Source organism: Bos indicus x Bos taurus, chromosome 3 (assembly GCF_003369695.1).
Source record: "Bos indicus x Bos taurus breed Angus x Brahman F1 hybrid chromosome 3, Bos_hybrid_MaternalHap_v2.0, whole genome shotgun sequence".
NCBI classification, from domain to species: Eukaryota; Metazoa; Chordata; class Mammalia; order Artiodactyla; family Bovidae; genus Bos; species Bos indicus x Bos taurus.
The window spans coordinates 81,414,717-81,427,483 of NC_040078.1; the positions used below are offsets into that span (position 1 = coordinate 81,414,717).

Sequence of the window (12,767 nt, forward strand, 5' to 3'; positions counted from 1 at the left end):
TTAAATGAAATAATTTTTCTAAGTCAAAAGATGAAAATACAATTATGATAGAAAATACAGTTTAAGCCAATAGTTCTTTTAGTGTATAAATTTGCATAGAACTGTATAAAGGAAAACTTACCTGTTAAGTTTATGTGGCTCTTTTGGTGACTCAGAACCATCATCTTTTGCTATAAAGAAAAATATGAAAAGATTCTGGTTTACTTAAGGGAGACTGAATGTATGTCCCTATGTGCATTCTTTCCAAGGCCCCAATAAGATGGTAAGAAAGGAATAAAAATACGGTGTATGGAGAAGGAAATGGCAACCCACTCCAGTATTCTTGCCTGGAGTATACCCATGGACAGAGGAGCCTGGCAGGCTAAAGTTCATGGGGTCGGGGGAAAAAAAAAAAGGTGTAAAACCTCAAGAGCCAAAGAAAGATGGCAAGAAAAATGTTCAAGATAGAAAGCAGATGTCAAGTGGTAACCATCTTAACAGGTCATAGAAATTTGAAACCTAATGACATGATGAGAGAAGGCCAATAAAAAGCAAGCAGATTTACACTTCAGAACTTGAGAAACAACTTAGGAATTGGAGGTACCAGATACCCCTGAAAGGTGAAATGTATACTGTGGATACCAAAGACATAGCCTTCATCCTGTGCAACCAGATGACCACCGCTGCCTAGGCAGGAGGGAAGATACCTTATTCTGGAGAGGCTGAGCCAGAGAGATTCAGGGGACAGCAGAACAAGAGTATGGTAAGGGACTGATGACAGAGAATAAATCAAATAGATCATATTGAATAAGCAATATTCCTTACTCTCTCTCCTTGTCCAGCTCCTAGAGTGCAAGTATAGTTAACCTTTCTCTCTTCAGGCATATGACTGGAGGATTCATCTCAGAATAAACAGTTAAGCCTAATTAATGGTAAGGTCAGATCCTCAATGACTAATCGATAATGAAACAAAACCATCAGCAAGTCTAGCCTGTATCCAAAATTTCCAGTCTTTTCAATGAATGATTGTCATTCATTATTTTCATTCATCATTCCATGAATGATTTTCACACAGTTAAAGATGCACAGTTAAAGATGGGTAGATAATTGAGTAAAGTCCTTATTATGAATGATAACAATGATAACAAATAAACAGGAAGAAAATAGAAACAAGAAACATACTTTTCTGGACGTTTTCCAGAATATAGAACAAAAAAAACAGAGAGAAGGATAATTGGAGAAAATAGATTTTTTAAAAAGTTTACATAACAGATCAGTAGATCCGACATCCAAATCTTTGGAGATTTAGAAGAGAGAACAGGGAAACTGGAGGGGAAGGGAATTATAAAAGAAATCAAATGAGAAAAATGTCCAAAACTAAAGAATTAGAGTTCGAGATTCAAACAGCCTATGAAATGCTCTACATGATGAATGAGGAGGTTAAAAAATGAAATTATATCAAGAAATATTATCAAGAAATTTCAGACCACTGGGAATAAAGAGAAGATTTTAAAAGCTTCCACTAAAAATAAATCACATGTGGAGAAGCAGACATCTGAATGAAAGCAGACTTCTTGAGGGTAATACTGGAAACTAGTCTTTACAATTCTGAAAGAAAACTATTTTCAAACTAAAGTGTAACCAAATTATGAACATATGAGAGTGGAGTGAATACATTTTTAGGCATGTAAAGTAAGGAAAGGTTTAGCGCCCCTGTCCTAGGAAGCTCCTGGCAGAAGTGTTTCAACAAAATGAAGGAGCAAACCAACCAGGAGGAAAAGGAGAGATCACGCAAGAGCTCCCATTCAGTAGGTGGGCAGAAAGGTCTTCCCAGGATTCCTGTGAGAGAACTGCCAGTTCAGAACTGGAAGAGGAGGATGAATGAGTGTCTAGCAAAGGTGTTTCCCAGGGGAAAAACCAAACTGAATACCAAAACAGTTTTGTCAGAAAGTTTGGGGGAAGAATAAATGGTAGATATTCTTCCAAAACACAAACCAAAATAAATCCAAAAAACAAAACCAAGGGAATAAAAATACAGGCCATTTGCCCAAGAAAAGAAAAGTCAGTCAGAGCTCATTTGTGAAAAATATTCACTAAGTCATATTAATGTAAATGAATGATACTAGGAGAACGGGGGAGAGAAAATGTGAGTGGAGATGGCACCATAAAATTTCAATCTTTATCTTTCAGAAGAAGCCCATGAGTCATATCTAAACTAAAAATCCTAGAATTTTAGTATTGAATACACTTAGAAATACAATGGTAATTCCAAAAGAAACAGCTAAATGTGTTGAAAGAGGTTGGTACCTTGTGGGAGGTGGGAGCACCTTTTAGTTATGGATGGTGGGGCTTATAAATCTGCTGTATTTCCTTAAAAACTGATTTGGATTATTTGTCCTTTAAAGCTATGAATAAATACTTCTTTGATAGAAAATAAATACTTAAGATTTTTAGTAAAACTGCTTTAAGACTTAGCTTAAAAGCTATTAGACTATCTGGTGCAATGAAGTACAAACAGGAAAAACGAGATTTGTAACCCCAGCAAACAGATCCACACACACTAACCCTGTTAAAGTCACAATTTTTACATTGCCTGACACCTGTAGATATCAGATCTATCTGTGATAATACTGTAATCATCAACAACAAAATTATGGTTGAATGATGGTGCTAAAGCTCATGTTCCTTAATTAGTAAGTTATACTACTGGACTAAATTCCTTTCTGCTGATATTCAGAAAGAATATTTTTCCAGAGGAAACGGAATTCTTATAGGAATACTCAACAACCAATACTCCCTTTGAAGAAAAAAAACACCTGAAATTCTGAGACATCATCTGCTTCAGCTATAGAAACAAGTTTCTTTAAAACTTGTTCTATTGTAATGAGGACTTTAAAAAGAACAGTGAACAAATTGAGAACTTAAACTGAAGAATCAAATGCTTATCACATCTTCCTCACTGTAAGCAGAATGGGATGTATTTGCACAATCATTTTTTTTAAAGTACTACATAATGTGAATTAGTAGTATAATCTCCCTAATATTGCTATAATTCTTCTCTATTCTTGTATTTTGACTGTCAGTAATTAAATTATAGTTTATTTAGATAAGAATCTGAAACTTAGTAGAATGACTCTCCTTTAACAAAAGCTAAAGGAATATGCCTAGCTAAGAGAAAAATTATTACCTTAGGTTTGGCTACTATTATTTATTTTTATATTCTTATACATTTTGTTTGAACCAAAGATTTTTTTTAATTATATGAACTCTATGCTTTGAATAGGGCTTCCCAGGTGGCTCAGTGGTAAAGAATCCACCTGCCAATGCAGGAGACACAGGAGATGCCAGTTTGATCCCTGGGTTGGGAAGATCCCCTCCCCTGGAGGAGCAAATAGCTACCCACTTCAGTATTCTTGCCTGGGAATTCCCATGAACAGAGAAGTCTGGTGGGTTGTAGTCCACGGGGTTGTAAAGAATGGTGCACAACTGAGTGACTGAGTATGCACACGTGCATCCTTTAAATGTCAAAATAAACATGATAACAAAAAACAATTTGACCATATTACCACACAGAAGTAAAAATTCACTGGGACAAACTGAAAAAAAAAAGATGTATGAGCTTACAGTAGTTCCTCATTATTGGCAGGAGATACCCTCCAAGCCCCCCAGTGGTGCTTAAAAACATGGACAGTAGAATCCTTGCATCCCTGGGATAAAGCCCACTTGGTCATGGTGTATGATCTTCAATATCTGCAAATCAATCAATGTAATACACCACATTAACAAATTGAAAAATAAAAACCATATGATTATCTCAATAGATGCAGAGAAAGCCTTTGACAAAATTCAACATCCATTTATGATAAAAACTCTCCAGAAAGCAGGAATAGAAGGAACATACCTCAACATAATAAAAGCTATATATGGCAAACCCACAGCAAACATTATCCTCAATGGTGAAAAATTGAAAGCATTTCCTCTAAAGTCAGGAACAAGACAAGGGTGCCCACTTTCACCATTACTATTCAACATAGTTTTGGAAGTTTTGGCCACAGCAATCAGAGCAGAAAAAGAAATAAAAGGAATCCAAATTGGAAAAGAAGAAGTAAAACTCTCACTGTTTGCAGATGACATGATCCTCTACATAGAAAACCCTAAAGACTCCACCAGAAAATTACTAGAACTAATCAATGATTATAGTAAAGTTGCAGGATATAAAATCAACACACAGAAATATTCCTATACACTAATAATGAGAAAACATAAAGAGAAATTAAGGAAACAATTCCATTCACCATTGCAATGAAAAGAATAAAATACTTAGGAATATATCTACCTAAAGAAACTAAAGACCTATATATAGAAAACTATAAAACACTGGTGAAAGAAATCAAAGAGGACACTAATAGATGGAGAAATATACCATGTTCATGGATTGGAAGAATCAATATAGTGAAAATGAGTATACTACTCAAAGCAATTTATAGATTCAATGCAACCCCTATCAAGCTACCAACGGTATTCTTCATAGAGCTAGAACAAATAATTTCACAATTGGTATGGAAATACAAAAAACCTCGAATAGCCAAAGCTATCTTGAGAAAGAAGAATGGAACTGGAGGAATCAACCTGCCTGACTTCAGACTCTACTACAAAGCCACAGTCATCAAGACAGTGATGGTACTGGCACAAAGACAGAAATATAGATCAATGGAACAAAATAGAAAGCCCAGAGATAAATCCACGCACATATGGACACCTTATCTTTCACAAAGGAGGCGAGAATATACAATGGATTAAAGACAATCTCTTTAACAAGTGGTGCTGGGAAAACTGGTCAACCACTTGTAAAAGAATGAAACTAGACCACTTTCTAATACCATACACAAAAATAAACTCAAAATGGATTAAAGATCTAAACCTAAGACCAGAAACTATAAAACTCCTAGAGGAGAACATAGGCAAAACACCCTCTGACATACATCACAGCAGGATCCTCTATGACCCACCTCCCAGAATATTGGAAATAAAAGCAAAAATAAACAAATGAGACCTAATTAAACTTAAAAGCTTCTGCACAACAAAGGAAACTATAAGCAAGGTGAAAAGACAGCCTTCAGAATGGGAGAAAATAATAGCAAATGAAGCAACAAACAACTAATCTCAAAAATAAATAAGCAACTCCTACAGCTCAATTCCAGAAAAATAAATGACCCAATCAAAAAATGGGCCAAAGAACTAAATAGACATTTCTCCAAAGAAGACATACAGATGGCTAACAAACACATGAAAAGATGCTCAACATCACTCATTATCAGAGAAATGCAAATCAAAACCACTATGAGGTACCATTTCATGCCAGTCAGAATGGCTGCAATCCAAAAGTCTACAAGTAATAAATGCTGGAGAGGATGTGGAGAAAAGGGAACCCTCTTACACTGCTGGTGGGAAAGCAAACTAGTATAGCCACTATGGAGAATAGTGTGGAGATTCCTTAAAAAACTGGAAATAGAACTGCCTTATGATCCAGCAATCCCACTGCTGGGCATACACACTGAGAAAACCAGAATTGAAAGAGACACGTGTACCCCAATGTTCATCGCAGCACTGTTTATAATAGCCAGGACATGGAAGCAACCTAGATGTCCATCAGCAGATGAATGGATAAGAAAGCAGTGGTACATATACACAATGGAGTATTACTCAGCCATTAAAAAGAATACATTTGAATCAGTTCTAATGAGGTGGATGAAACTGGAGCCTATTATACAGAGTGAAGTAAGCCAGAAAGAAAAACACCAATACAGTATACTAATGCATATATATGGAATTTAGAAAGATGGTAACAATAACCCTGTATACGAGACAGCAAAAGAGACACTGATGTATAGAACAGCCTTTTGGACTCTATGGGAGAGGGAGAGGGTGAGATGATTTGGGAGAATGGCATTGAAATATGTATAATATCATATATGAAACGAGTCGCCAGTCCAGGTTTGATGCACAATACTGGATGCTTGGGGCTGGTGCACTGGGACGACCTAGAGGGATGGTATGGGGAGGGAGGAGGGAGGAGGGTTCAGGATGGAGAACGCGTGAATGCCTGTGGCGGATTCATTTTGATATATGGCAGAACCAATACAATATTGTAAAGTTTAAAAAAAAAAACATGGACAGTATGAAACCCTATATACATTATGTTTTTTTCCCTATACATACATACATACTTATGATGAAGTTTAATTTGTAACTTAGGCACAGTAAGAGGCTAACAAGAATAGCTAATAATAAGACAGAACAATTGTAACAACATACTGCAAGAAAAGTTATGTGAATGTGGTCTCTTTCTCTCTCAAAATATCTCGGACAAGTTTAATATCGTGTTTCCATCTTAACTAAGCACTTATGCTTTCATATCTTTTGCAGTTTGAGGTATGACAGCAAAATTAGCATGGATTTCTTTCTCCTTCACAATTTCATGGGTAGAAGATTTGTTCTTACTGTAAATCTTAGCAACCTCAGATATGAGATTTTTTCTTACAAGTCAAGAACTTTCACTTAAAGGAACACTTTATGGCTTCTCTTGACATGTGTGAATGGCCAGCAGCACTACTCTTGTCCTTTGGGGTCATGATTAAGTAAGGGTCACTTGATCAGAAGCACTAAGATACCTCAGATATCAGACAGTTCATTTGATAACACAGATGGCTACTAAATGACTAATGGGTGAGAGATGCTGAACAAAGAGATGATTCACATGCTGGGCAGGATGAAGCTGGATGGCAAGAGACTTCATCACGCTACTCAGAATGATGCACAATTGAAAACTCATGAATCATTTATTTCTGGAATTTTCCATTTAATACTTTTAGATTGCAATTGACTACAGATGGCTAAAAATGGAAAGTGAAATGGTAGATAAGGGGGGACCACTATATATGAAATCCCTTTGTAACAGAAAGTCTCTAACTTACTCAGAATCTAGGAGGCAACACAGTTATTTTATACATTGTCTTCTTCCAGACCTCCAAGTTTTCATAAACAAATTGAAATATGACTTGGGAGGCACTTGAAAAATCCCCTTGTCCAACTCCTGACACTGGGCAAAATATTCTTTGACAACATCCCTGAAAATCAAGTCATTAAGCTCTGCCAAATGAATGAAAGCTATGAAAGCATACCTTTGGTGATGGGGAGATTACCACCTGTCAACACTGTCTTGCCCGTTCGTAAGTGACTTGAATGGTTAGAAAATCTTTCCTTGTGTTTGGTCGGCTGGGACCTGCTGGATGGACTTTCCCCTGAGGCATGCCGCAAATGCAACATCTAGGAAGATCAGCTAACCCAACTGACTGTAACTGACTGCCCAAACTGGAATGAAGGGAGTGAAGGGGGAATGAAGGGAGAACGGGACATGATTACCCCAGGACTGCTCCAGGCAGTTTGGTAAGTGTGAGCACACAAACTATAAGTAAGGGGGTCAGAGTCCAGGCCACAAGGAGAAGAGGCTGCCAAGACATGGGAAGGTCATTGGGATCTCCAAAAGTTGGGTTTGAGCTCACAGTTTGTGCATTCTTGTCAATCCACCAAGGCAAAGACCTAGCTCTTCAGGCACACATTAGATGGTAGGCAAACTTGGGGGGATGAGAGGCACTGGCATGTCTACATACCAAATGGGAGTCTTAGGCTTAGGATAACAAAATTAATTCCAGACCACTGATTATGAGGGGAAAAAAAAAAGTCCTTGGTGTATTCAAGGTATGTTCTGACACAAAATAGGGCAAAGCCTGTATATCATGGACATCAGTGGCTACAACCTACCAGTTCTAGGGAAGATATGACTGACTTGTAGCTTCAATGTTAGTCTGATATTAGTATACTGGAATAATGGAGAAGAATTTTCCCTTTTCTATAGGAAATCCCTTCAAATATTTGAAAGCGGATTTTACAACTGCCTTTTAGCTTTCCTTCCATTAGCTAAGTGTACAGTTTCTTCAGCACAGGAAATGTGAGGCTCCAAGTTAAGCATGCTTGGATGAGGGCACAACAAACCAGAGTCAGGAAAGCTATCATCTAACACATGCTTGGTAAATAATTATTATTAATAATTAATTATTATTCACATTAGGCTTCTGTTCAAAGAGTTTTCTGATAGTTTTTCATAGACTAACGTTCTGCCATGAAGTCAGGTCTCTTCTCTTCTGTACTTGGAAATTTAATTCTTTGATTCCAAATGGATGACTTTATGTTCATTGCATTAAATTGGAGGTTTTAATTGCATTACCCCATTGGAGGGGCAATGGGAATATCCAGGTTGGCTCTCTGGCCTTGTACCTTAGCTCTGTGTGGCCTTGGGCTAATCCTTTCATCTTGATCCTCAGCTTCCTCACTGAGGAAGAGGCTGAGGATCAGGCGGATAAATGCATGTGAAAGCACTTTGTAAATTATGAAGTAAAACCAGGATCCAAGTTTATGTGTTTTTTATTCATTCAATCTACAAATGTTTACTCAATACCTATAGCCAGACACTGCTACTGGGCATTGACAACATTGTTGTAGCCTAAAATTAATGCCTACAGAGATGATACAGTTAGCTGCCTCTTGAGTTTCTCATGTATGTAATTAATTATCTACTCCAGTTCTGTGTTATTTGAGAATGGGATGATAATTTCTTATATGTACTTTCTGCTGCTGCTACTGCTACTTCTAACTCGCTTCAGTTGTGTCCAACTCTGTGCGACCCCATAGACGGCAGCCCACCAGGCTCCCCCGTCCCTGGGATTCTCCAGGCAAGAACACTGGAGTGGGTTGCCATTTCCTTCTCCAATGCATGAAAGTGAAAAGTGAAAGTGAAGTCGCTCAGTCCTGTCCAACTCTTAGTGACCCCATGGACTGCAGCCCACCACACTCCTCTGTCCATGGGATTTTCCAGGCAAGAGTACTGGAGTGGGGTGCCATCGCCTTCTCCAATGTACTTTCTAGACCTCTTTATTAGTATATTAAATGAATATGAGATCTGATTCTTGCAGTAAAGTAGTAGAGACCTTTTTTTCAAGTCATTAAAGTGAAAGTGGCTCAGTCGTGTCTGAATCTTTGCGACCCCATGGTCTATACAGTCCATTGAATTCTCCAGGCCAGAACACTGAAGTGAGTAGCTGTTCCCTCCTCCAGGGGATCTTCCCAACTCAGGGATCAAACCCAGGTCTCCTGCACTGCAGGCAGATTCTTTACCAGTTGAGCCATCAGGCAAGTCCAAGAATGCTAGAGTGGGGTAGACTATCCCTTCTCCAGTGGATCTTCCTGACCCAGGAACTGAACCAGGGTCTTCTGCATTGCAGGCAGATTTTTACCAGCTGAGCTACCAGGGAAGCCCAAGTCATTATAGGTAATTAATTCTCACTGGATGTTGTTTTTCTCAGAAATCCACATCGTACTATACAACCATCTAGTTTAGAGTGAACATGGTTTTTTGCACTTTATTTTCCACCATAACAGCTGCTTCTGCTTCATTACAGCAGTCTTTCCCTACGAAGCTGCAGAAAATCATTTTCTTCCTGGCACTAAAGGTACTCCTCCAGTCCTGCCGTGAGGGCAGGCAAGCTGAAAACTGTTCACTGTCTTGGATTTCCACATATTTCACCAACACACATAAAGCGAACAGTGAAAACCTGCCAAAGCACTATTTGCTTTGTCGCTCATTTGTTCAGTGATTTGGCAACCTGGACAGCTTTCCTGTCTGGGCTGATGGCAAAGCTGGAGGACTAAAAGGAATGAAGGGTGACACTGGCCTGAGAGAAAAGAAGAAAAGAAAAGGCCACCTTGTCTTCCAGTTTCTTCTCATCCTTCTCTTTCAGGCTAAAACCAAAATCTAATGCACAGAATCATTTATCATGAAAATTCTTTACAACCGGTTCTTAAATTACCATTCACCAGAATATGGATATAGCTTTGTATAGAATATTCTTGTGCAAGGGTAGTACTATGGGGCTTGATGAAAGATTAAGGGATACGTATCATTCATTTGCTCATTCCACAAACATTTCCTGAGTGGAGAGGATACAGCAAGGGAATGCTACAGATTCTGGTTGGTCAGAAATATGATCATCTTGAAGAAGTACCATTCCTCTGTGGACACACCAGCCTTAAAATTGTCAAGAGAATTCTGAAGAACTCCATGACAATCATGACATATTTGAAGATACTGAAAAAGATGCCTGATCAATACTACATCAGATTCAGATGCTCTGTGGAAAAGCACTTGAACTTCATCACAAATTGTATGCATTTAATGGCAGGTCCCAGAAAGGGAAAGAAGAAGAGACCATAGACATCTAGTGAAGAGAAAAAGCACAAGAGAGATCCTTTTGGAAGAGTGAGCCTGAGCAGCAAGTCCTGCTGATTGGGGAGGTAACAATGCCAGTTACTGTGTGATGCTGTTGGGTACCGCTGAAAGGAAGGGCAGATTGTAAAGGAAAACGCTATGTCACCAGGAAACCCAACCCTTACCTGTGGCTAACCCCTCCGGGCAAGAGGAGCCAATAGCTTTGCTCTTCTCATTGTAGAGAAAGCAAAGGAGCAATGGAGGTGATGGAGTTAAGAGTTACGAAAGGGTTGTGGGTAAGAAGAGAGTGAAATGACCATGGGTATCAGAAAAGCATTGGTCAACAGAACAGAAAGACTGCAAAGCCTCAGTCATTTCCACATAGATTCTTTGAAGGAAAACCTAGAAGGGGACCTCTCTAGAAAAAAAAAATGCTGATGGTTTTCCTAACCAAGGGGAGAGGAGTCTCAGATTAGTAAGCTCTGGTGGTTACTGAGGGTAAAGTCTGAGAAATAGCTACTATAGATCAGAGAGTTAAAAACTGATGTCATATCTTTATGACACGGACACCATTTGTCCACATGACCATGACATTTAAAGATACTAAGCTTACAATTTTTGATAATTAAAAAAAAAAAGGATCACACTAAACCAAATGGAAAAAGACAAATATGATACTGCTTATAATGTGGACTTTAAAAAAATGACAGAAATGAACCTATATACAATATAGCAATAGACCTACAGACATAGAAAACAAACTTGTGGTTACCAAAGGGGAAAGCAGGGGTAAATTAGGAGTTTGGGATTAACATATATACTCTACTATACATAAAATATATAATCAATAAGGACCTACTGTACAGCACAGGGAATTAAACTCAATATTTTATAATAACCTATAAGAGAAAAGAATCTGAAAAAACACATATATAAAATGATAAATATGTATGTATAACTGAATCATTTTGCTGTATACCTGAAACCAACACAACGTTGTAAGTCAATTATACTTCAATTAGAAAAAGAAAGGATTACACAGATGGATTTGACACAGGTACAACAGGAGAGCTCTTAGTATGATTACTGAAAATGGATACAGAAAATATTGTTGTATGCAAGTTACTTGCTAGATTATTTACTTGCTATGAATAATTAATAACTGGCAAATAACAATAAGTAGTCACTTCTTACATGGTAACGGCCGGTGGAAAAGTCGTAGAATTATTAGTCTGTACAGAGTTTCATCTTTCATCAGTATATGGGCTGCTTCCAAATTCACTGGATTTTCTAGCACTGGATTAGAAAGCATAACCTATAGGAAAACATAAAACACAGAATGTTTAAAGTGGCTTTTTCTTAGGGCAAAAAGACAAACCAGGACATACAAAATTCAAGAAGCATTTATAAATGCCTACAATGTGTCCACCTGGAGACAAAGACAAATGAGACATGGTCCTTGTTATCAAGACACTCATGATCTATCTTGGTTTTATACTGTACATTCATGAGCCAAACATTAGGATCAAAGCAAGTTACAAGTTCCTCCCTGTAAATTATTCCTTCCTATCACATAACTTTAAATTGATTTATGTGTAAAGGGAACTAAACATTAGGAAACACTGAAACATTTCATTAAAAAATAATTACATTTTAACATGAGATATTTAGATCATGAATAAACAAACACATGTATTAAAAGCTTGCATGCAATTCAATATCCCCACAGATTACTGAATGCTTAATTTGATATCACTAGTAGTTTTCTCTGCTGGGAAACATTGAAGGGAGAAAGAGAAGAGGGTGACAGAAGATGAGATGTTTGGATGGCATCACCGACTCAATGGACATGAATTTAGGCAAACTCCAGGAGATAGTGAGAGACAGGGAGGCCTGGTGTGCTATAGTCCATTGGGTTGGAAAGTGTCAGACATGACTTAGAGGTTGAACAACAAAATCAAGTAGTTTATTCAACATCCAAAAAATTAAGATCATGGCATGTACAGAGTTTCATCTTTCATCAGTATATGGGCTGCTTTCAAATTCACTGGATTTTCTAGCACTGGATTAGAAAGCATAACTATAGGAAAACATATAGAACATAGAATTTTTAAAGCAGCTTTTTTCTTAGGGCAAAAAGACAAACCAGTACATACAACATTCAAGAAGCATTTATTAAATGCCTACAATGTGTCCACCTGGAGACAAAGACAAATGAGACATTGTCCTTTCTCTCAAGACACTCATGGTCCCATCCTTCATGGTAAATAAAAGGGGAAAAAGTAGAAGCAGTAACGGATTTTATTTTCCTGGACTCCAAAATTACTGCAGTGACTGCAGCCATGGAATTAAAAGATGCTTGCTCCTTGGAAGAAAAGCTGTAACAAACCTAGGGAGCATATTAAAAAGCAAAGACATCACTTTGCCAACTAAGGTCCACATAGTCAAAGCTATGGTTTTTTCAGTA

The 12,767-nt window shown here is 37.8% G+C and overlaps 1 protein-coding gene across 5 annotated transcripts in view; it reads right to left on the minus strand.

Moving 5' to 3' along the window:
- UBE2U (ubiquitin conjugating enzyme E2 U) overlaps positions 1–12,767 on the minus strand; it is a 70,249-nt gene that overhangs the window by 40,530 nt on the left and 16,952 nt on the right. For 4 of the 5 annotated variants that reach the window (XM_027537022.1, XM_027537026.1, XM_027537025.1 and 1 more), the window contains 2 exons: positions 11,495–11,615; positions 122–170 (listed from right to left, as the gene is read on the minus strand). In XM_027537022.1, the coding sequence (XP_027392823.1) occupies positions 122–170; positions 11,495–11,615 (170 nt within the window). Of the gene's footprint in view, positions 1–121; positions 171–3,603; positions 3,705–11,494; positions 11,616–12,767 lie in introns of those variants that run through there. The other variant, XM_027537027.1, reaches the window with a different exon arrangement.